This window comes from Enoplosus armatus, chromosome 18 (genome assembly GCF_043641665.1).
Source record: "Enoplosus armatus isolate fEnoArm2 chromosome 18, fEnoArm2.hap1, whole genome shotgun sequence".
NCBI classification, from domain to species: Eukaryota; Metazoa; Chordata; class Actinopteri; order Centrarchiformes; family Enoplosidae; genus Enoplosus; species Enoplosus armatus.
The window spans coordinates 11278673-11303215 of record NC_092197.1 but is presented as its reverse complement, the minus strand read 5'-3'; the positions used below and the strand labels follow the sequence as shown (position 1 = coordinate 11303215).

General features: G+C 42.5%; 3 protein-coding genes across 3 annotated transcripts; all 3 read right to left on the bottom strand.

Annotated features, from left to right (window-relative positions):
- Positions 1 to 2348: 2348 nt before the first annotated feature.
- Positions 2349 to 8689, bottom strand: mat2aa (methionine adenosyltransferase 2Aa). Its single transcript, XM_070924433.1, has 9 exons — positions 8596 to 8689; positions 6018 to 6095; positions 5242 to 5364; positions 4626 to 4738; positions 4345 to 4488; positions 3376 to 3594; positions 2951 to 3133; positions 2577 to 2710; positions 2349 to 2474 (listed from the first exon to the last, which is right to left on the bottom strand). Exons 1-9 carry the CDS (start codon positions 8687 to 8689, stop codon positions 2372 to 2374), a joined length of 1191 nt encoding a protein of 396 aa, XP_070780534.1. The 3' UTR covers positions 2349 to 2371.
- A 3566-nt stretch (positions 8690 to 12255) lies between these two features.
- On the bottom strand, positions 12256 to 19092 carry LOC139301106 (inositol polyphosphate 5-phosphatase K). The gene is made up of 12 exons (XM_070924404.1): positions 18497 to 19092; positions 16838 to 16945; positions 16558 to 16666; positions 16350 to 16466; positions 15758 to 15933; positions 15214 to 15325; positions 14927 to 15036; positions 14600 to 14810; positions 14359 to 14496; positions 14200 to 14265; positions 14019 to 14123; positions 12256 to 12720 (listed from the first exon to the last, which is right to left on the bottom strand). Exons 1-12 carry the CDS (start codon positions 19090 to 19092, stop codon positions 12256 to 12258), a joined length of 2313 nt encoding a protein of 770 aa, XP_070780505.1.
- Positions 19093 to 21105: 2013 nt separating this feature from the next.
- Positions 21106 to 24367, bottom strand: smtna (smoothelin a). Its single transcript, XM_070924405.1, has 8 exons — positions 24248 to 24367; positions 23549 to 23652; positions 23075 to 23150; positions 22858 to 22986; positions 22698 to 22755; positions 22120 to 22237; positions 21842 to 21993; positions 21106 to 21687 (listed from the first exon to the last, which is right to left on the bottom strand). The coding sequence occupies exons 2-8, from the start codon at positions 23633 to 23635 to the stop codon at positions 21540 to 21542; spliced, it is 768 nt and encodes a 255-aa protein (XP_070780506.1). The 5' UTR covers positions 23636 to 23652; positions 24248 to 24367; the 3' UTR covers positions 21106 to 21539.
- Between the last annotated feature and the right edge of the window lie 176 nt (positions 24368 to 24543).

The window sequence follows — 24543 nt, the reverse complement described above, 5'->3', positions numbered from 1 at the left end:
TGGAATCACATAATAAATAACCAAAAGCACAGTCCATGAGCACAAGCAAGAGTGCAGTTTATTTGAAGGGTTAAAAAGAGAAACTCAACAAGTCAGACTGCTCAGTATGAATTTTTGAAGAGGGAACTTTTGCAACCTCAGGATAGAAACTGGGGGTTGGTGGGGGGGGGCAGGTGGGTAAGGAGTCATATTTGGGAGCAGGGGATAGGGGCATTGTTGAAATCAGAAAAGGCACTTTTACACATTCAGCAACCACACTGACAGACTCACTTCTATGACTTAACAAAGAAAAAAATTATCCTCAACACCCCCCCACAGGAGACCATGTAAACAGGCTGGTTTCTCTGTACAACACCAACCAATCATTGGTCTTGTCTGTGGATGAGCTAGAGGACGCAAACATATTGTAAAAAAACAAAAAAAACAAAAACAAAAAAAAAACCCCATATATCTTTGGGAGGTTGAGTTATTTCACCGGATGATCACAGACAGATAAATCTCTATGGCGCCTACCTGAGGTTTATCTGCAGTAAACTCAAGCAACCACAAGGTGATGCCAGAGGAGCCAAACTAAAGACCACAGAGTTTCAGTATTATATATGGGGACACAGTGACACCTGGCTACATGATAAGGACATCTTTGGACACACTAACTGTGCACACAGCTCAGACCAAGTACTAACTGTGGTGATTTTAATGTCAAGCAGAAGGGCAACTGGGGCAGCATTTGAAGGCATATACTGTGCATTCACATCTGGCCAGGGTCTCTGGTACACATCTGTCTTCAATTTATCTGCATTTCCTGCAAGTAAACTCTGTAAATCAGTCTTTTAAAAAGAACAAAGAGAGGAGCAAACCAAGGTTGTTTCAAGTGTACTACTCAGGACAAAATCTGACATGTGCCATCCATGACCCATGGGGTATGGTGTAAAGAATGAATGTTACTAAAATCTAATAAATAAATTTAAAAAAGCTTCAGCTACAAGCTCAACATTCATTTTGGAAGTACTGTACATGTAACAGTGACAACAGAAGCCTTTTCCACTTATGGTAACTCTAAGAACCAATATGCTGTGCAATTCCAGTGAAAGATTCAAACACAAGCATCAAGTAACACATCTGATCCCACGTCCTCATTTGTACAAAACTAACTCTGCTGAGAAGACGAGAGCAGTAACACCATGTCTTACATTCACTAAGCTGACTGTGCCCTGCCTCTTATCTCCTTGTCTTTGTCTGTCTGTGGCTCTGCTCTTCATCTTCTTCCATGCCGGTCCACCTTTCATATTGTGTGCAGGTGAGACTGAAGGTGTCAGGACCGTAAACGTGTGCGACTGCGCAGAAAACAGTTTAAGAAATAAAAATGGCACCGATTATTCAGCTGTCCTTCCTTGCTGGTCAAACTGTTAGTTCCCATAATAGTCAAAATACAGCGTTCTATAAATAATTTGAAGTACGGTGTTGTCGTGGGATAAAGGCAGCCCCGGCCCACAGATGACTGAGCTGGGTTTCTCTGTAGCTACACCCAGAGTCAGTCTTGAACGGGAGTACTGTACCTTGCCTTTATCTTGGTCAGTAGTACATTGACACATTTAACATAATTTGGAACATTCACATGACATTAAAACCAACAAAATAAATTACAAAAATGGAGTGGTTTCATGGTACAGCCCAACATAACCACAAGGTCATTAGCAGCTTCTGACTTCTCTGTAAAACGTCAGAAAAACAAAACAAAAACAACACGGTCTGAAGGGACAGCACAAATAAGACAATTAGCAGATTTTCTAATCACAAGTGTTTGAACCCATTTGTGCCATCAAAATTTCAAAAACAGAGAGGGTGAGGGCTGCGAGAGGAAGAGAGCTGATGTTTTTGCGATGCTAAACCGCCATTAACCCAACAAAAAGTAGGTGAGATGGGAAATGACATGTAGCCATTAAAGCAAAAGCAACAGAGGATGGCAACTATTCACTTCTACAACTAAACTGCAGTGAGATTCTGAATTTAAAGGCTGAGGAATACCAGAATTTTCTCACCAAACACCATCATTACTGGTAAATACCCATACGGTCCTTTTTGAAATCTGATATTAATATGGGTTTAAATATATACTGTCAATAACACTTAGTTAACAAGGATGAATAAAAGCTGACAGCATGGCTCAAATCTCTGTTGGAGATGTGTACAATACTAACAGGTGGAGAAAGGGCATCTTTTCATGTAGTAGAGGCTGTGGTGATGTGGCTGTGTGTGTGTGAGGTGGAAGAAGGAGGAGGAGGAGAAAGAGGAGGAAGAGGAAGGAGGGACGTAGACAAATGCACAGGTTTATCTGTGGTATACCTAAGGCCCACTGGGAGATTAGAGGGGTTCAGTATTTCAGCTTCTTGGGCATCTCCCATGAAAAGACGTCGCGACCAAAGTGACCGTAAGCTGCTGTGTGCTGGTAGATGGGCTTCTTCAGGTCAAGATCCCTGAGACAGAAACAATAATCATTTATAGAAACCTGAAGTATGTGTAAAATGTGAAACGCATGTTTGCTCGCTAAAATCTGAAATTAAGACACCACAGGATACCTCACGATAACTCCTGGACGGAGGTCAAAGTTGTTCTTCACAATCTCCAGCAGCTCCTTCTCGCTCTTCTGGGAGGTCCCATAGTGGAAGATGGAGATAGAGAGTGGATGGGCAACTCCAATAGCATAGGATACCTAAAACAGTCAAAGATTATGCACACATTAGGAACTTTAGTGGAGACATGAGGGACATTTTAAAAACTAGAAAAGCACTCTGCATATATTGCGCCAAGTTTCAAGGTCACTTAGAAATTGTGTCTCTGTTATAAGGTTTTCTACCGATCTTCAAACCTACAGATGGTTGAGTCTTTGATACTCCAATACATAGATTTTGGATAAGTATCACTTTAACACTGCAATGTACTGTACACTCACCTGGACCATCACACGCTTGCAGAGGCCAGCTTTCACCAGAGATTTGGCCACCCAGCGGGCAGCGTAGGCAGCAGAGCGATCTACCTTTGTGTAGTCCTTCCCAGAAAAAGCTCCACCTCCATGGGCACCCCAGCCCCCGTAAGTATCGACAATGATCTTACGCCCAGTCAGACCAGCATCACCCTGTGGGAAGGAGCACAGGACTTTATGTACATTTAAGACAAATAATAAAAATGACCTTTTCTTATGGGAATGTACCATAACTTAGCTACAAAATCTGAAGACTTGGAATAGGGCATGTGGCAACATGTGTGCACTGAAATCCAAATTCATTAAATGGATCTGTCAACAAATGGGAGTTGAAATGTTTATTCTCTTGGTGTCACTGTGCGCTGTACATATTTTAAAAGACGTTCTTGTCTCACCTGCGGTCCTCCAATGACAAAGCGCCCACTGGGCTGCAGGTGGTATATGGTTTCATCATCGAGGTACCCACTAGGAACCACCGCTTTCACCACCTGCTCCTTCAGACAATGGCACATCTCGTCCAAATTTACACTCTCATCGTGCTGCACAGAGACCACAATGGTGTGTACACGCAATGGCACCATGGCGCCTCGATCCTGCCTGTACTGAACAGTCACCTGAAAAAACAAAACAAAAAACAAACAATGAAGAATAAATATTAAAAAAAAACAAGGATGGAAGAGTTCACCATCTGCTCTTCTTTATATTTGTTTTACCTTCAGGGAGTCGTACGCATTTTCACAAATACATGTTTGTATAAACACTTGCCTTAAGTAATGTATATATGTCTTTGTAAATGGTGTGTTGTTTTTCCTAAAGTGATTCTAAAATGCCTCCAAGCTTTATGCTCTGTTCGCACCAAAAGCAAAGCGAATTTTTGCCTCACGGTGCTCGCAAGTTTGACAGTGGAATCACAGCATTAGAGCTGTATCATATTTGATGTGAGGACATCATTGTCTTGTTAATGTTAACTTCAATTACTCCAGGATTCTTTTAGCCTCTTTATTTCCATCAGAAGAGTGCCAAGAGTGCCAATAATAACATTCACTGGTTTGAGCTTTATTAATGTAAGGATTTGCTGTTTTCTGTTTTACATCACTGTAAATTGAATAACTTTGGAATTTAGACTTTGAGTGGGACAAAACAAGCCATCTAAAAAGACGTCACTCTGGGCTCTGAGAACTTGTAATGGGCATTTTTTTTATATTTTATAACCTATAAAATTAAGCAGTATGTCTCTGCATGCAGTCTTTAAAAATGCATATTTGATAGGAAAACACATTAAAATCAAGTATTCCAGGAGGTAAGAAATTTTATTTTTGCAGTAAGTGATGCAGATGTACTGTGTGGAAGTGTCTAAGTTTAACCTGAGTTTTGGAATCAGGTCGGAGCCACGGCAGCGTTCCATTTCGGCGTAACTCAGCCATCTTGGCATTGAGCTTGTGGGCCAGGATAATAGTGAGAGGCATACACTCCTCAGTCTCATCAGTGGCATATCCAAACATCAGACCCTGTGAGAGGTGCAGTCACAAATCACAGCATGAATAGAGGTCAGAATAACATCACAAACTTCATTACCACCACATTTCTGGCTCCAGTTACCCAGCTGTGGATCAAACACAAAACATAAATATATTAACTCTCCGACCTGGTCACCGGCTCCCACGTCCTCCTCTTTCCGATCCAGGTGAACACCCTGTGCAATGTCAGGGGACTGCTGCTCTAAAGCCACCAGCACATTGCAGGTCTTATAGTCAAAGCCTGTAGAACACGACAAGTCTCAGTAAACCGTTTCACATGTCAATCTTCACCATGGCTCTTCCTTCAAATACACACAGTCATTTAAAAACTCTCTGGAAGTTTTTCATGTCAACTAAATCTCATCTCATGCCTACAAAGTACAAAGTACATGGAGCAGGTCTGTGTAGATTTGTTTCATTCACAATAGTGTAATGTCAGCTGGAAATCAAACTATCCATTCGACTGTAGTTGAAGAGTTGATGACATTTCTTCATTATAGCAGTTACGCAAGAATCTGACAGGTAAGTCACACTGCATTTCTGCCTTTTTCTAGGAATTCCTCAGGCTAAGCCTGTAGGAACAGGACACCACCTGGGAGAGGCACATAACTTTCAGCGCTTCCTGAACAGGCAGCCTAACTGGTTCAGCTACTTAAGACTGTGTCAGGGACGTAAGAAAGAGGCTTTAACTGCATGAATCTCAAACTGAACTACACTCACGGCTTACAACTTTCATCACTGTACCTTTGGAGGAGTCGTCGTAGCCTATGTGTCTGATTGCATCCCTGACAATCTTCTGGTAGTCAACATTGGCCCTGGAGGTGATCTCCCCCGCCAGCAGGATCATCCCCGTCTTAGCAACGGTCTCTGAGGACACAATGACATGCAGTGTGAGGGATGAGAGTAAGACTAAGTATAATAGATCATTAAGAACAAGGAGGTGAAAGGGAATTGAGTACACAGGCTGGCATACTGAAGCAGGTTTAAGTAACATGCTGACAATTCTGAGGTTCGGGTTTGATAATGTATAATGTCAAACCTTTTGCTACAAGCTAGGACTGCAACTAAGGATTATTAAAAAAAAACCCAGGTCAAACAAGGTCTACTCTGGTAAATGGCCGGAGGCAGATCCCATAAACAAATAGTAAATGTAGCTAATTTGCAATTTAAACATCCGGTCCATTGAAGAACTTCAAGTTCAAGCGCAAGCTGTCTGACCCCTGAATGCTTATCCAGTGCAATCAAAGTAAAGCTGACTTTTAGTTCCTGATTAAAGGCCGGAGTTTACTTCCAGGGGCTCCTTAGATCCTGGCACAATTTGGTTGAAATGGAGCTCACAGGAACCATGAGATACATCAGAGGACATTTCAGAGGAACCAAAAGATGCAATAAGTAACATGATCGGTTGGACCTCACCTCTGTTTCGCTTCATGCCTCAGCTTGCACATGCACATTTCAACAATGAATACTCAGTACACAACAGCCTCTATGGTTGCCATTCTTTGCTGTGTAAGACTTACCACATGCTACTTTGGCATCGGGATCTTGTCTGAGGTGCGCATCCAACACTGCATCACTGATTTGGTCACAAATCTTATCTGTGGAGTAACACGAGTATTTTTCAGAACTATTGTCAACACACATTAAAACACTTCATGGCAATGCCTCAGTTTTGGTTATTGGTAAATATGCACACACAGTGTAGAAGATATGCATGTGTATTAAGTCTTGTTACACTATATAACTAAATTTGGCAAACAGATTTTCCACCAAGCTGAGCTTCACTCCATTAAAAATTAAAAACATTGGTTTATTCTTGGCTATTAAAAAAGGTGTTAAGTTGGTGTGAGGAGAGGTATAACAATTCTTAAAACTGCCTTTAAAGTTTTTTACTGGATGTACTAATAGTTTTTGATCAACTGGAGTGTAAATTCTTTCCATGCAAGACAGGCGAGAACATATTGGTGTTACATTTATTCCACTCCAGCAGCAATGGCATATTGATCCAGGTCAGATGTGTAGAACATACTCATGCTTACTAAACAGAGCAGTATTTTTAATCACAGGTGTTAACAAAAGACAGGGGCTGGTCTGAATCTACATTTGGACATTCTTTGCAACTTTTCTGACACTACTGCAGTTTAAGAGAGCCTAAAACACACAACTAAGAAAGGTTTTTCCTTGTGCCATTGCTCTGGTTTGATGCTATTTAAACCCTACATCCACACAGGTTCACATTAGGATGCCTTCAACCCACAATGTCTGTTAGGGGATCCATAATGGTACAGACAGCCATGGCATGTGCCTCTCTAGGTCTGATGATTACTGATGTACAAGCAGTGATGCTCCACCTCACTGAATATTTGTGATAACTTCTGACTTTTTCTCTCACTTCAAGAGCTCACAGTGTGAAGTGGTTTTCACCTCACTCATTCCTCATGTCCTGGTGGAGACACACACACACACACACACACACACACACACACACACACACACACACACACACACACACACACACACACACACACACACACACACACACACGGCCAGTGTGACAGCATATTTAGTTCACCCTCCATAAATGCATAATGTAAAGGAACACTTTGAAGCACGTCATTAGTAAAGATCTCTGTAGGTGCATCTAGTGTCCTGCAACTATAAAGTATGTGGATGTGACTAGTTACACCCACAGCTGAGCGGCAGCCCCTGCAGTACCTATATTTAGGACTGCTGGTAAGCCTATTATCTGTTGCAATGGAGCTGCCCCCACTGCCCCAATGTAAGACTGGAGACTGCAGCGTATTGTACGACAAGCTGCTGAGATGTTCTGCTTCTGTTCTTATTAAAATGTTGTATGTTACAGATGTACATCCAGTTGCCAGTTTATTATTAAGTACACCTGGCTAAAACCAACGCAATCTAATACAACAGCCCTGTAATAAATCCTACCATCATGAAGGTCATAATATTCAGTTTTTATTGAAGGTGTTTTAAAGGGGTGTTTATGGACATGTTGGAGGCTGAGAGGTGCTCTAACATTTAGTCTACCTCCACTGACACATCAGCACCACAAAATACAGCCTCAAAAAAAGACCATAAAGTTACACCAACTCTCTCTAAAAACAGCCTCAATAAAGACTGAACATTTTAACCTTCATGAAAGTTGGATTTATTGCAGGGATGCATTAGACTGCATTTGTTTTTGGCAAGGTGTACCTAATAAACTGGCAACTTGTATTACAGATGATTTGTACCATGTTAAAGTGCCGTTTTTAAGCTCAAGATTTGTTACACTTTAACTATGGCCTTAGGAAATCAATATACTGGGCTTACTACCCACTTCTGAACAGACTTTAAAACATACGGTACACTTGTTAAATGAGTAACACTCCGTTTTCGACTGCAACCACTGTCTACAGCTTACAAAGCAATTTTATATATTTGTATATTAGTATGGGTCTGCCAACGTAACTTTTCTGTCCGACCAGACGACAACAAACCCGCTGCTCCTGCACGTGTCACATGCAGTTAGGTGATAATGTAATGGCACAACGATGCGTGGTAGCTAGCTATCTTGTCTGACTAAAGAATAAAAACAAAATACATTCATGTTAGCAGTGTTCATGGTACTGTACTGTTATCTTTTGTCGACAAAAGTACCCCACCTCATGTAAACTCATGGGAGAAACCCATGTGGAGCTACATGTGATTGACAGGCACAAACAGTCCTAACTAACTGATGATGTTAGCTTCAACAGCGAGCCGCCGTGTTGTTAGCATGCAGCCGCAACTTAGTTAACTCCAAAAACTGTATTACCCCAGCCTATAAATGGCCTGTTGTTCTTTTTCGGGATGTGGATTGTCTGAATTGCATGTAGGCTACTTTTACACCGCGTGGAGCCACTTTTTAACCGTGCCGTTAGAGGCACAGAGAGGATGAACAGCGTACTTAGTGGGCAGAGACCAGCTGACAAGACAACAACACGCTGAGCTAACAGTAACATGCCATATGACCTTGTTTGAGAGGCTAACAGGCTAATTATTACAGTCAAAAGGGGAAACTACCTCGCAGAAAGGCAGTTATAAATTAAAACCTACCGGGGTGTCCTTCTCCGACTGATTCAGAAGTGAAGAGGAAGCAGTCTTCATCAATGAGCGAGTTGTTATGGAAACCGTTCTGATGGCCGTTCATTTTCACCGACAAACACGCTGTTAGCAAACAAGCTAGCTGTTCAGATACTGAGACAATGCTTGTAGAGTTTATAAAGCCGGACAGGTTGTACAGCCTTTGCCTTTGTCTCGGGCTCCTGCTCACTCACTCACACACACACACACGAAGTGTCCACACTGCTCCTGGTTTCGGCTCACCGGGTGAAGTACAGAGTGGATGTGACAACTGTATTTATCTGGCTAGACAACTTCTTCAGACCCTTCAAGTCATTTCTCTGCGGCCAATGTTGTTGTTCAGCACAGACCACGTGGTGCAAATGGGCGTGCTCTAATTAAGACAAAACGTCCCTGGGGTGAAATAGTATTAAAAAAAAACTTCAGGTGACCACATTAACAGCTGCTATATACTGTATTTAATTGGAAAGTGGTTGTCAATCTTTTTTTGGCGTGTGACCTCTTAAGATGAAGCAATGTCTACTTGTGACTCTTCATCACAGGTTGTGGCCTTAAATATTGTGATTTGTCTTGATATAAGGATATGTAGAGTCCTTACATGGTCAAAGTATGAGGTATTTCAATTATTTTAAGGAGTGTTAGAGGTCTGAAGGGGTGGAAATATCTGGAATTACACTAACTTCAAGATTTTATGGATTTTTAGAGGCATGAAGGTCCAAGTATCAATTATTTCAGTATAGGAATTGTTGCCTGAAGGCAAGGCATCCCCATGTCATCATTAGAATGACATTCAAAAACAAACAGCAATAAACAACAGAAAGATAGAATAATATTATTTATGAGATAATAAAAAAAGATAAAATACGTAAAATGAATAGATCAGAAATACGGTCAGAGTGCAGTAACAACTTGTAAGATAGATTTTAGGGATTTCTAGAGGCCTGAAGAGGGAAAAGTATCCAGTAGTTTACTTATTTTAATAATAATCATCATTGTCCACAAATGTGGAAATTTATATTCCTACATACATTTACATTTATATTTAAACTCCTCTACAGCTTCAACAGACTGATCATTAATCAAAACAGGTGTAAAATAATGACAGGCATGGTAGTGACTCACAATAACCTGCTCCTTAGTCTTACTTTCATTGATAAACACCACTTCACAACACTTAGTAAGCTCACCAATATGGTGTCTCCTGTCTGCATGAGACCAACAAGCACCATCAGCATATTTGTACAATTGGCAGGTTGGATTTACAATTTGCATTTTATTAGGAAAACAAAACAGGTGAGAGCACACAGCCTTGGGGTGCTCCTGTGTTCAGGTAACTGTGTCAGAGGTAACACCACTGCTCTGTGGTCGATCTGTGAGGAACTCTTTAATCCAACATGGCTGTTGGTGTTAATGTCACAAAGTCTTTTCATCAGAGTATATTTCTGCACACAATTAAAAGCTTAAAATCTATAAATAAAAGTCTGGCAAAATTCTTGGACTGTATTTATCAGTGTCAGTGTTGTATCTCCAGTACCTCGGCCCTTCTTGTGTGAATAACTCAAACCATTGAGAGATGTTGAAAGATGATTGACTATGACCCTCTCCATACATTTATGACCCTCTCCATACATTTATGCAGGATGCTGGTCAGCGCAACCGGTCTGAAATCATTGAGCTCTGTTGCTCAGGTCATCTTAGGGACAGGAATGATGTTGGAGAGTTTCCATGTTTTGGGAGCACAATGTTCATTCAATAAAAGCTGGAACAATTTCATAAAAACTGCTGTGAGCTGAAACCCACAGCATTTGTTCACCCTACCCTAGGCTGACAGCTATTTCTGCCTCTGTCAGTACAAGTATGGAGTGATCAGTGGTGTCATTGAATATGTCAAAGTTATCATTATTATTAAATCTAGAATATAAGTGATTCACGTCATTAGCAAAAGATACATCTTTATTCAGTGGAACATCTTGTCCCTGGCATAACTGGAACAGACTGGAACAGAGCTGACTCTCTGACTCTTTATATTTCATCCTATTCTTCTTTAGAATTGACTTTAAAAGGCCTGAGGGGGTTAAAGTATCGAGTATTTAGCCAATATTAAGGATTCTTAGAGGCCTGAAGAGGTGAGAGTATCCAGTGTTTCACAAGGAAAAAAGTGGAAATTAAGAAAAGACAAAACATTTTCTGTAAAACATTTTTTCTTTATCCCTCTAATCATCTGGTCAAATTTACCTCTGGAACAACCGCTAGTTTAGGAGCCACTGACTTAGAGTAACCTTTTCCTAATTTCCTTCTTCTAAAATCATACCAGGGGGCATCATTTCCTCCACTGCCAAACTTCATAGGACATTGAAAAAAACATCCTGCTCAATATCTGGTGCGGAAAAAAAACACTGTTTGGTATCTTTGGTTTCAGACGCGCTTGTTAATCCAAAGAGTGATTATCTTCGATGACAAACATCAGGGCAAACCACTGGCTGTGCGCACTTATCCACGCCTCTGTAGAAATCTTCTTTGCCTAAACTAATAGTATGGATGTTCCAGGAGACTGACGTTTGTTTTGTTGTTTCTATTTGAACATCTGTCAGATTCTTTCATGGTTTCTGACTGTGTGAAGCATCATCAGCGTGTCAATGATATCTTGCTGGACGAGCTGTTTTCCATCTGCTGCTGTTCTGTGTCAAAGTCATACTTTACATACTCATTTTGTGTCATCATGTCACTTATGTACATTGCGTACATTATGTACACACAAATGTACACTTCTGCATGACAGTTTGAAGTGGTGTTTGTCCAATAAACAGTATTTTGTCAGTTTACTTTTAGTTTGTTCTTGTTTTATTTGCACACTCACACAGTTACACAACACTGTTTTCCTTGAAGCAAAACAAACACATTAGCCTAAACATCCGCTCATTGACCTCTATAGAATAAGGGCTGTATTCACAAAGCTGCTAAGAATAAGAGCATCGATCTAAGATAATGGTCACATGTAAGATCTCAGATGGACTGAGATGGTGAAATGCTCTATCTCTATTCTAGGATACGTTTGATTCATTTTATGAATACAGACCAAGAACTATAGAGTTAAAATTGTAAACCATTGTCTGGTTTCACACATTTATGTTTTAACACATAGGCCTACACACACACACACACACACACACACATACACAAAAACCACACACCCTCTCTCACTGTGAACTATGACACCATCAATACTTCCGGTCCAGGGTCCTTATTTTGATACAAGACTGTTTACATGGATCCATATTGCTGTCAGTAATAACTGGTCACATCCATCACGGGTTTGCTCTGACTTTGGTTTCACATTCAATATGTTTGTTTACGCATGATATTAGCTTATGAGTCTATAAAAGCACTTGTCGTTGGGAGTCAGGACACATCTTTGACTCCAGGATACACATAGTGTATGAGATGATGGTAGACTCACAAACAGAGAGCTGCAGGGCTACAATGCGGAATGTTTGCAAACTACATTAGGAGTCTTTACATGTGCTGCTTCTACGAGCACAGTGACTTTGTAGGATAAGATCAGACTCTGGATGCATGGATATTGCCGTTGTTCTCCTTGTACAGTGCCTTCTTTTAACTACTGATGTTTATATTCTATGCAGTGTCTGTTTGTCCTGCCTTTCCTATGTGTTTGACCCCTGTGGGGCTAACCTGAGCTGGTCTGTGTTCACCTAAGATGGCAGCAATCAGGGCCTCCGGTGCAGTCACCCCACCTCCTGGAGACACAGGGCTGCGGGGGCTGAGCGGGCTGATGGTGGGAGACTGCACAGTGTTGGGGGAGACCAGGCGCTCCTTCTTAGAGCAGGGGGAGCGGCTGCGAGTCTGGCCCTCTTTGGAGCGAGGACAGAGGCTGAGGCCCTGCAGGGAGGGGAGGGGGTTGGAGGAAAGAGCAGGAACAGCGGGACTGCGGCTACGGCGGTGGCGATGGTGGTGTTTGCCGGTTTTAGGGCTCGGGCTGCGGGAGCTCGGAGCCAGCAGGACCAGAGTGCTGTCGTCTTCTGAGCTGATGTCTGAGCTGTCAGAGCGACGCGCGGTGGGGCTGTGGACTGGAATCTTGATCTGTTTAGGATGCAGGATTCAAGAGATGATAACTGCATGAGCGAGGTGGCTAAAAAAGAAACCATATGACCAAAAGTATGTGAGCACACCTCTCCACGTCCTTAAGTAAAAGAAGCAATACAGCAAAGTGGAAATACTCCACTACAAGAAAAAGTCCTGCATTCCAAGTTAAAGTACAGAAGTATCATCAACTAAATGTACTTAGTATCAAAAGTAAAACTACTAACTGTGTCTCATGTCAGTGTTATTACTGAATCATTATCATTGAAGCATACATTCTAAGTTGTAGATGGTCGAGGTGGAGCTACTACTTTATATACTGTTGACAGTTTAACTTGCAGCAATGCATCATGTTTTATACACTGATCATATGTTTTGTATGTGTAATCTGATTCTACAAAGTAACTAGTAACTGCTCTTAGAAGCTCTGTAGTGGAATTAAAGTAGAAAGTAGCAGAAAATGGAAAGAAGAGCTGCAAGTAATGATCATTTTTTTCCAGAGTCCATAAAATGTCAGAAAATAATAAAGAAACTGCCCATCGCAATTTCCCACAGCCCAAATTGACTTGTTCATGTCTTATTTTGTCCGACCAACAGTCCAAAAACCCCAGTCATATTCATTCAGAGATCAGTTTACTATCATAGAAGACAAATAAATTCAGAATATATTCACATTTTAGAAGCTGGAATCAGATTTTTTGTTTTGTTTTATGATTTAAAACAAATAATCAATTATCTAAATAGTTGCTATTTATTGTTGATCGACTAATCGAATAATCGACTTATTGTTTCACCTTAAAGTACAAGTGTCTCGAAATTGCACTCAAGTACAGTATTTGAGCAGATGTAGTTCACTTTCCACCACTGAATAAGGGACATTTTAATGTTACAGTACACTATGTTTGAATGAATAGTGTGTTTCCAACTTTGTGGCAGTTTGGAGACACTTTTTTGTGTCAAGAAACAAGTGACAATGCCACTGTGCACAGATCCATAGAGAAATGTTTTTCCCAGTTTGGTGTGGAAGAACTTGACTGGCCTGCACAGGACCCTGACCTCAACCCCATCCAGCACCTTTGGGATGAACTGGAGTGTTGACTGTGAGTCAGCCTGTCACCCAATATCTTCCCCAGACGTATGGAGGTTGTTATAGCAGCATATTAATGACCAAGGATTTAGAATGAGATATTCAACAGTCAAATATGGATGTTATGTTGGATGTCCACATATTTTCGTATACCATGGATATAAGAATATATCAAGAGAAGCAGTGAGATGGCTCCTCTGATATTTGTTACCTGAATTGGTGTTGACAATCCAACAATGCTGTTCATATTATTACTGTAGAAACCCAGGATGTATTCACAATCATCTCTTGGCAAATCCTCCTCTGAAAATGTCACCTGGTGAAGAGACGAGCGGAGAGAAATTAAGCCTGGATTCAACTGTGGCACAAAATCAATGTGTGGATTTGAGTACCTGTGTTGCATGCTCTCCCTTGGCCCATATGTACGCCTGGTAATCTTTGTGATGTCTGAACCCAACCTGTGCAGAAACAAACGGCATCAAACACTGACACTGGGCATCATATTGTAAGAATTCATCCTGAGATTTTGAGCACAACAATTGGAGAACCACCTTGTATATCGCTACCCAGTCCCACGAGCTGCGCTGATAAGTTGATGCAACAGTGAATCTGACTGTAGCATCTGACACTTTACACCACTCCGTGTTTACCTGCAGCTCCACCAGGGGCATATCCACCTTGAACGGGAACTAGAAAAGAGAGAATAGGCAGTTAAATAAAACATAATCAAGCAAAGTAACAGTACAATTAATACATTTAGTTTACAGTGTATTTGAGGAAACATTGTCTCACATGCAGTGAAAACACGGCAGAAACAGGCTTGTGGTCACTGATGGTAAAGCCCATGTGACTTCGGTATACATGCTGGGTCACTTTAGTTGCCCCACCCAACCACGAGGTCAGACCCCGCTGCAGTGCTGCATTGTGGGTAGGAACTGGGGAGCCCGTGCGACGGAGGCGCCAGAGGATGCGATCCGTCCAGGCAGGTTTCCTCTTCTTAGCACTGACAGAAAAGAAGCAAAGAGGGACAAGACTGAGTTTAGAGCCAGGTCAGAGCCTCCACGTCTAGAAAAATAAAATCTGATGGAGTAAGTTTGGGATGGAGGCAACTGAACGCACCTGGTGTCGTACGTATGAGTGCCCACATCAAACTTATAGGTAGGTGGGAATTTAAGCGGTCCCTCCATGAAGCCCTCCAGGATGGACTCTGTGTTTTTCGCCATGTTGAGCTGCAGAGTAGACAAATGATGGAAGAAACAGAGCAGGTCACATGCCTGACAGAAGGTGATGTCTGTTCACTTTGTGCTACAGCTCCCTCTGCTGGCTGTGGTTGGTGATCAAGACACAAACAGGTGGTGTAAGGCCCTCCAGAAAAATCAATCAATGTCTCTGTGAAGGTGCCTCACCTGATCTCGCTCCAACAGAAGAGGCAGCTTATTGCTGTCAATGGCACATTTCACCACATGGATGTCATAGTCTTCGATACGGAAATTTAAATCCCCAAACCAAAACACGACACTGGGGACAGAAAAATACACACAAAAAAATACAATTTAATAAAAAAGAAAGTAGGATGTTATTTGTTTTACTTCTAAGAGATAATTGTAAAGATAATCGCACTTTACTTAATGTTTACTGCAATGTCCTGAGAAAGCTGTAACATTTTTGGTCCAATAAAGTGTGTTACTCAAGACACACAAAAGATCAAATAGTGAGATATTCAAGCTTTATTATGTAACATGGCCTCCTAAGATTTATTTATCATTGGGGAGCAGCTGCTGCAATTTATAGCTCAGGTCAGGTCGGAGGCATTTTGGTGCAAATAATAAACTAAAACAGAATATTTAATGAATGAATGTGTGATATTTGTGACTCCTGAATGATGGTGTGCATCTTTTTTTATGGGTGGTCAATCCTCAGCTGAACCAATCAAAAAATGATGTCACCCACTCGTGGTCCAGTACACCGGTGGCAGTCCCTCCGTCAAACTGCTGCTGCTGCAGGATGCTTTCAAAGTCCTCCATCCGCTGCTCCAGGTTCCTCATGTGAGCCGGCAGGTGACAGTTAAGAAAGCACACAGGGTGGCCAAATATTGTCATCCTGGCGCTGACACCCCCTTTATTCCCCTGAGAGTGAGAAGAAAGGGCAAAGAGAGGATGCAGTGAGAAGTGGATCCCTTATGCATAGCGTCTTTAAAATAAAATAAAAACAATGGCATGTATCAACCAGATATGTGTTCAGGGTGTTTTTTTCTGCCCCTGAGTCACAGAACCAGAGAGCCAGACAGCCTGCTGCTGCACTGACCTCAAAGAGAAGGAGACTGCACCAGCAGCAGCCAGGGGTGATGCTGACATCAACACGCATGGGAAGGTCACACACTGACATATGCACCCACGCATGCAGGAGGGAGCACACACGCCACCTTTCAACACCCAGCTCGCCCCCTTAAACCCCCCACTGACACGAACCCACCACAAATTTTGCAATGTGATAAATCTCAGAGCAGAAGTCAGAGCAGCGCTCTTCAATGCGCAGCACATACCCAATATCCCCCGAGTCCTGTGCGTGTGCTCTCTGTCTGCACGCCTCTGAGGAATGGAAGATGGCAGAACTTAGAGAAAACCAGCAGCAGCACTCCCTGCATACGCTGGGACGCCACCTAAACAGATGGGATAGATGAAAAATAATGTATCAAAACAATGAATGTGTATGTCTGATATGAATGACATCAGATGTAACTCCTTACTGACCAAAACGTATCCAAAAGGACTGAGCGTGTCCATGCAGAGCTCACTCCACTGGTCTGAAAACAGAACATCCTTCAGCCGCTTGTTTATCATGGAGTTGACTTCCTGGAGTCTGTGTGGTGCAAGAAAAGCAGAGAAATGTTAACAAGTGAAAACGGCACATTAACGAAAAGGACAGTGATGGGTGACAGGAGGGGACGGATCAAAGTGAACACAGATGACTGAGTGGGCACTTGCGGCTGTCTCTCTGGCACTGCTGAGCCTGGTAGAAATACTTGCTTACCCGATGACAAACATGTCGACGCTCCCATCTGAAACATTTGGTCCGAACAGAGAAGTGATGTCATCTGGCGGGACAGCTGATCCCACGTTCCATGTAACGATGTACACCCTTTCAGAGGAAAGAAACGGTGTAAATGCTGCATTAGACTTAAGTACTATATATAATGTAGGGTGGAAGAGGACATAATCTGTGCTGTAATCCTCAGAGAAATAGTTTCAGTGCTGCTGTATATAGAAAGATAGATAAGCACAATTAAGCACCTCTTTGTACCGCGATGGTGACTAAGGTGTGTGTGTGTGTGTGTGTGTGTGTGTGTGTGCTAGAAGAGAGAAAGAGATTTTCTTTTGAAATTACACTACCAGCCACACTGCAACTCTTTGAGGCTGCAACACTTATTTCTTTAACTGATTAATCTGTTGATCATTTTGTCTATAGTAAAAAATGTCCAATACAGTTAACCAGAATCCAAGGTGACGTCTTCTAATGTCTTACTTTGTCCAAAACCCAAAGAGACTCAATTTAGAAGACAAAGAAAAGCAACAAATCCTCCAAATCCAATTTATGAAGGTGGAACCAGCAAATATTTGGCACTTTTGCTCGAAATATGACTCAAAATAGCAGCCAATTCATTTTCTTTTCAATTGACTAAACGATAAACCAACTGTACCATCATTACTTCAATCGTTACAGATTGCTGTTTGCTATCTGGACGACGATGATGATGATGATTTCTGCCATCACATGAGTTTTAGCAATAGGGTAAAAAAAAAAAAAGTGTACATTTACAGGGTTAATCAGAATCAGAATCAGAAATACTTTATTGATCCCCGGGGGGAAATAAGAGGTGCTTTTGCATGTTTTAATGATAATAATTAATTTAATGATAATAGAACACAGACTGTTTTGTCCGCCCTGTCGGTGCATTCAAGGACACTTTGATATTTAAGACCTGAGAGTTGGCTGTTGAGCAGCAATACTTTAATATCAGAAATGACCAAATACACATTTCTTATTTCTTTTTTCCTTTTACCTGTTTACAATGCTACCGCCTGGTGACAATAACATAACTCTGACAATAAAATAAATGAAAAATAGAGAGGAAAACACAATTGATGTGATGGATTACGTTTCCCATGCATGTGGGTTTTCATACCACACTGAAAAGAATGGATGTACTTTGAATGCAAAGTAAATGTGATTTTTAATGCGCTAAAACATGCAAATTCACCAGTATGGTCCACTATTATCTATCTATGATGAGAAATGTGTGTTTGAGTGCGACAGTAGGACCGGCGGAGGTTGCTGTCGTCTGAAGCCCTTCACAAAAACATACTTCCACTAATTCAAAAAGAGATTTTCTAAATAGCACAACAAAGGTATGCCTCTGGGAAGTCTGCCAAAAAAATGTAGCTGTGTCAGTCTGTCAGGTTCATAAAGCTCTTAGTGAAATTTGCAGCTTTGATTCATGTGGCATGGTCTGGCACACATCAGCTTTCTTACAGCCGCTGACTGCAGGACAGCCTCTACAGCTGTATTTAGACGTTAACAGCGACAAAACATTCACAGAGGGGAGAACAGAATCCTTTTAAACCCTTGTGGAAATCACACAGGCTGAGTAATATAAAAATGTTTTAATAAAGGTGTTATCATTCATCTCACCTGAAATCATTGTTCTCTCCTCCTGGCTTCTCGGACTGCACTTGGCTCTGTGTTGAGCTCCCAGGTGAGGGGGTCCTCTGTGGCAGAGGTTTGGGGCTGAGACTGGAGGGCAGGCTGGGTTTGGGGCTCAGGTAAGGCTGGCTGGTGTAAGATTGAGGGCTGTGGGGACTCTGAGGACTGTGAAGGGGGAAAGAGGACTCTGTCGGGGAATGCGGCAGGACGTTGGCACTCTGAGGTCCTGGGATACAAACTGGGATCAAATCTATTTCCTTGGAGGGGTCCACTGAGATTCTGGTGGTCTTTGGAGCAGGTTTAGTTCCAAGAACAGTCGGTCTTGGCCGGCTTATGCTGGCCAGAGTCGCTGGAGTTGACCGTGACTGCATTTGGTCTGTCACTTTTATTGGTGAAACTGCAGCCTGCATGGGACTCAATCCAGACTGTTTCTTGAGCGCCTCGGATGGGCTGATGAGAGGTGGCTCCTGGATGGCGAGCTGCGGAGGTAAACCTGGACCGGCTCCGATCGATGCACAGGGGCCAGGCTGCACTTTGGGCCCACAAGGGTCAGTGCTGATTTGTTTCTGCTGTATGCGATCCATCAACCTGCAACAGGCGGTGTGTGGATAATTAGAGACATTTTGAGATAAAAACAATATACTGTGGCTTACAGAGAGCATAAAAATGACCAATCACCATGTCTTGAACCAGCCTTCACTTAGGTCACAGAACCTATACCATATACCATATCATATCTAGTATATAATTGGATTATAACTATGGCTGCATTAATGTTACAGCTGGTAGAGGTGGGGCTACTTGTAACAACCTTATATACTGCTGGGCATCTTAATCCTAAATATTACATCATAATGTATTAGTTGATTATGTTTTAAGTAACTAGTAGCTAAAGCTGTCAGGTAAATGAGTACAAGTACCTCAGAAGTGTACCAAACTACTTGAGTAAAAGTCCTTAGTTTCTTTCCATCAGTCGGCTGAGGAACTGAATTTTGTCCTGGATTATATCCTTGTTGCCTAGCAACGTTAATTAGCCCCTGACCCTTTTTACAAAGCAAAAGACACAACTGTTGGTGATCATTATGGGATGGTATCACTTTCACTGCTAGCTGTTCAGCTGCCATCTGATCTGTAGCTTCAGAAACCAGGTACTCAGGTCAGTCAGCAGGGACACACAGCTGCAGATAATGGAGCACATCTGACAATGTCAACAGATACTGTAGGTCACGAGGAAGAGGAGGATGTGACAGGAGGACAGGGGCCTCCGACCATTTTGTTTATGAGCCCTCCCACACAGAAATGATACACCTACTTCAATCATTCATGATATGCAAATTAGTCTCTCTTTCATGTGACCACGGTAGTAACCTGCTAAACAGAGCTTTGACTAGAGGTTTGTAATGAATTCACTTTAAAAGTGAAAAGGCAACTTTCGGAGCTTAAATGGCTCAGTACAAGTGGGCCCTTTTCCATGCTTTATAGTCCATGAGCCTGAAGTCTCAATGACAGCTCCTTTATCTACAAATATGCGAGCCTGGACCGTGAAAAAGCACAATTTGACATGCAAAATCCACACAAACACGGAGCTGCAGAGGCCGCCGTGTCTCACACACCTCGTGAAAACGTGTCTTACCTTGCATGCGTTTTTAAAAAAAAATCTATTTCCAAGGTGAACCGCAAAGGTGATCTCACAAATTCCCAGAGGGGAAGAGCATCTGTGTCCCTTTTGTCTCGCACGTCAATCAACGCGACAGGGCTGTCACATAAAGGCGAGATCCAGATCGATTTATGGTCCGGCGACAGAGCGACCCAGCCAGCCGGCGGGACGGACTCGAACCGCCGTTGGTACCGCGGACAGCGGACGGTCTCCGTCACGGTGCAGACCGCGCCGCAGGGCTGTCAGGACAGGAGGCGGTCACGCTTGATGTGTCCGGACTCTTGCATGCTGATGTTTGTACCACAACACAACAGCCGAGTGCACCTCATCCTACTTATCTCTGTCTATAGAGCAGCGCAGTTGGCCGGAGCAGCTGTGCACTTATCGGTCAGCATCCCGCCTGCACCTCCTGCACACCGGCCGTACACTGACCCATCACGCGCGCTCTCCCTCTCTCTCTCTCTCCCTCCCTCTCTCTCTCTCTCTCTCTCTCTCTGTGGGTAAAGCATGTGAGCACCTGAGGGGGCGGGCAGAACAGGGAAGGCAAAACAAAAATCAGCTGCCAAATAATTGAGCATCTGTCCTATCAGTGACGCATTAATCTGGCATTAGTGCTGGCATTAATAGGCTGCAATTCAGAGTTGTAGCTCATAGAGTTACATTTTTATAGAGATTATGTCTAAAAGGTGTTGATTCAGTGTAGTCATTCTGAGGCCCCGTTTTCTTATTAAGGTGAGATTTGCACCTCTATAAAGTTGGAGGATGAAATAGTTCCTTGTAAATGTGAAGCTCACAAAACACTGGATCCTACAATTTACAATTTACCCTTTCTGTCAAAAACACCAAGAATTTGCACCCAGTTCAGTCAGAGGAAGCACTCCAGCATTGCATTTGACACTATACAGGCTGAGTATAGCACTCCTCATGATCAGTAAACAGCATGTTTAATGGAATGGACATTTATTAAATGCGTCTTTAATACTCACACACTCAGGCCCTCAACAGCATCATCATAAAAATCGTTCCCAGACTCTGTGGCTCTGACTAGGATTAATGCAGATGTGTAATCTCAGTGGAATGTACTGATCCTACGCACCAGCTGTCCACTGAGAGCACACAGACACCCCTAAGTCTCTGCTAACACACAAACCGATATAAATACCACGCGTTAGACACTGTGCATTTACATTCACATGATGATTCAGCCAGACACATCAAATACTGCATCTTCTCCTTCATGGCAACTCAAAAGATCACAGAGAAAATGTAAATACTCAGTTGAAAAAGGTGCATAATATTATCTTTTTCTGGTCACATCTCATGCTTAAGTGTGTATTAGATGTAAAGATTTCATCATGAAAGACGTCCGAGAGTCTACAGTCTCTTTTTGGTTTTGACCAGGCCTTTCTCCACCAGGGAGCGGTAGAACTCCTGGATGTACGTGTACACACACTTCCAGTCGGGCTCTTTCATCCGGACTAAGTCATCAGCGTCCAGCAGAGGGGGGCAGCCTGCCAGCCTCCTGCAGACAGAGAGCAAGAGTCACTGACAAACGACGTGAGACAAACAACGTACACTGAGCTGTAAAGTCACTTTGTTCTTGTTCTGCAATGCACCGCTGCGGCTTGTTCCAGACAAGATGCATCTGCTTCCTCATATAAGGAATGAGAGCTCACTCTGCAGTGCTGAAAGCCAGCTGGAAGTTTTCCCTGGGCTTGTTGGGGTTGAGGATGGAGTACTCGAACGCGTCAGGGAAGAACCGGTGCACCAAGGCGCAGAAGGCTATGCCGTCTTTCCAACTTGAGGAAAAGTTATGGATGTCCACCCCCTGTTTCATAGCAGAGGGGAATCAGTTTAAAAGATATAGTGGCAGAGAATGAGACATAAGGGCCAGAGCTATGTATAGCTCCACAGGGCTGTAATTCACAGGCAAAGAGAGTCAGGGCATATTTACCTCATATGGCTCTGTTTTGGCCCTGCACCAGTCCAGAAGCATCTGTTTGACATTTTTAGCGTTGGGTGTTGCAGTAGGAGGACATTTCTGGGCTGAGGCTATGGCGGGATTGGCTTGGCTGAGATGAAGAAACAAAGACAAGAAGAGACAAACTGCATGTACAGAACGTATGGTTTATCTTTTAACTTGGCAAATGCTTTGCATAAGAAAAGCTTTTTCTCTTTTTGGGATTACTAAATATGCAGGAAGACTTTGCTTTGCAGCAGTCGGGCTCCCATTAGAAAATAAGATACTGATGCTGACAGGCTTCAGTAGTAGCACCAGATGAAAAGGTCCCATCTGAATCAAGAACTGATGGTTAACACCATGTAACATTTTGTGGATGTGGCTACTTAAGTTAAAAATAAAAAGTTTTGCATGCAAGGCCAACGTAGTTTTAATAAAAAGGTGATTAAATTGCAAAAAGAAGCAAATTATGTGGGCATGTCTGGGATTAGATGAATGCTTTGCCTGTTTAGTGTTGTTTTTTAATGCTGTTTTGTATATTTAACAAACCCAAACATGCAAAATAGACTCACCCGCCTGCTGTCCTGTTTGAAGGAGTGGAGGCTGATGGAGAGGGCTGGCCTGACGGCTCTGACGAGATGCAGAGAATCAAATTAATATAAAGAAGCTCCCATCATTTAGATAAAACATTAAAACATTACAGGCTGTCCGAGAGCGACTGTATAAGCTTACTGTTTGTTGGTGGCTGCTGGTTCATGGACGCTCTGCCTATGCTAACAGCTCCGCCTGTTGTCCCTCCTTTGCTCAGGCCCTGCTGTCTCAAGTCCTGCTGCCTCGACCCTCGCTCCTGCTCCCGTTTATCTGATGGAGAATTAAGAAAGCTTGACATGAAAACTTGAGAGATTATTATGGGAACTCATGGCTAACTCTTGCAAGTATCAGTTTCTACCTCTCTTTTTCTTGAGCAGGTCCCTTAATGCAGCACGTATCATTCGTCTCTCTTCAAAATCTACTGCGTTGTCCAGCTAAGGAGATAAACCACTGGTTAAAAAAGTGAGTGATTAGAAAGAAACACAAAGCTCTGGACAGCTTTAAAGAGATATCTTACAATGACTATATACATACACAATGCATACACAAGAGATGTGTAATCAATTTCCTTTGTCTTCCCATGCATACATAATATATACATAATCTTGTATTGCTGGGTTAAAGGTCAACTAATTTTCAAAAATAAGAAGTGAGAAAAGTCTTTAAATTTTGATTTTAAATTAAACATTTAAGAAGATCTGTAAGAATAAATTCCCTCCCTGCTCTTACAGCACTGTTTGCATGATATTTGATGACGAGGTGATGACCACCAGATTTTCCTTACATGATGCCAAGAGACAAACTAATTGAAAGTCACAAATCACTGGCTCACCATCTTGTTGAGAACCTCTTCATCCTCAATAGCAGCCAGTTCTTCACTGGTCACCGACGCTGGTCCGACATCAGTATTTGACTCCATGTCTGAGGAGTGATCTGCTGGATTGTGCAAAAACAGCAGCATTATTAACATATATTTAAGATATATTTAACAGGACAAGAACTGAAAGACAGCAAGCAAACACGCATAAACAACAAGAAGACCTTCGCCTTTCTCACATGGCCTGAATAATCACAAGTTTATCATAAAATTGAAGATGTTTGAATTATTTATACAGACCAAACAGACCAGACACTTTTCGTTGTTTACACTAAACAATGTGTCACAAACAGAGCATAAAATCACATCGCTGCAACTCAAATATAAACAGCTGTGCGAGTCTTAACAGACACAAACAGAGTAGCCATTGGATAGAAATGTTTGTCTTAACTGAAGTGCCCCTCAGTGTATCTCAGCAACTGGCAGAGGGCAGCACAGAAGGGGCAAAAAACACGTACAAATATAGTAATGTAGTGGAACGAGACCATTACTAGAAGAATCTGATAACAGCGTGAAACTATGCACTCAGGCACAGGGAGGACGGAGTCGCAGCAAAGCCTAATGGCACAAGATATGAGGAATAAAGTCATAAAAATGTGAAAAGTAGATGCTGAGAATAGTGACTGGTGGCTGTTGAGGTGCAGTGTCACTCACCTGTCTTCAGGATGCAAATTTGTGTGTCTTGTGGCAGTTTTTTTTTGGGGGGGGGGTTTCTTAGAAGTTTTCAGCAGCCTCCTCTTCTCTCCTCGATCCTCCTGTAGACTCGTCTGGAGAGCTGTGAGAGCTCAGCGTTGACATCACACCTCACACCGCAACGCTTCAGAAGGATGCATGTTTGGAGAGCGAGTGGAGGTTGCTTACATGAACCACCCAAGATGGGAAGGAGGAAGAGGAGGAGGAGAAGGGAGAGGCGCATCAGGTCCTCGTCCATCAGTCTCTGCCAACCTTCA

Excerpts from the sequence above, each read along its gene's own strand:
- mat2aa (XM_070924433.1), bottom strand. The coding sequence starts at position 8,689 with ATGAACGGCCATCAGAACGGTTTCCATAACAACTCGCTCATTGATGAA. Across the intron at positions 6,096-8,595 it reads AGTCGGAGAAGGACACCCCG|ATAAGATTTGTGACCAAATC; the intron begins GTAGGTTTTAAT and ends GTTACTCCACAG. Across the intron at positions 5,365-6,017 it reads CGATGCCAAAGTAGCATGTG|AGACCGTTGCTAAGACGGGG; the intron begins GTAAGTCTTACA and ends TTGTGTCCTCAG.
- LOC139301106 (XM_070924404.1), bottom strand. The coding sequence starts at position 19,092 with ATGGATCGCATACAGCAGAAACAAATCAGCACTGACCCTTGTGGGCCC. Across the intron at positions 16,946-18,496 it reads GGAGAGAACAATGATTTCAG|GGTGTACATCGTTACATGGA; the intron begins GTGAGATGAATG and ends TTCCTCTGAAAG. Across the intron at positions 15,037-15,213 it reads TTCTGTTGGAGCGAGATCAG|CTCAACATGGCGAAAAACAC; the intron begins GTGAGGCACCTT and ends TCTACTCTGCAG.
- smtna (XM_070924405.1), bottom strand. The coding sequence starts at position 23,635 with ATGGAGTCAAATACTGATGTCGGACCAGCGTCGGTGACCAGTGAAGAA. Across the intron at positions 22,987-23,074 it reads CCTGCTCAAGAAAAAGAGAG|ATAAACGGGAGCAGGAGCGA; the intron begins GTAGAAACTGAT and ends ATTCTCCATCAG. Across the intron at positions 22,756-22,857 it reads CCAGCAGCCACCAACAAACA|AGCCGTCAGGCCAGCCCTCT; the intron begins GTAAGCTTATAC and ends GCATCTCGTCAG.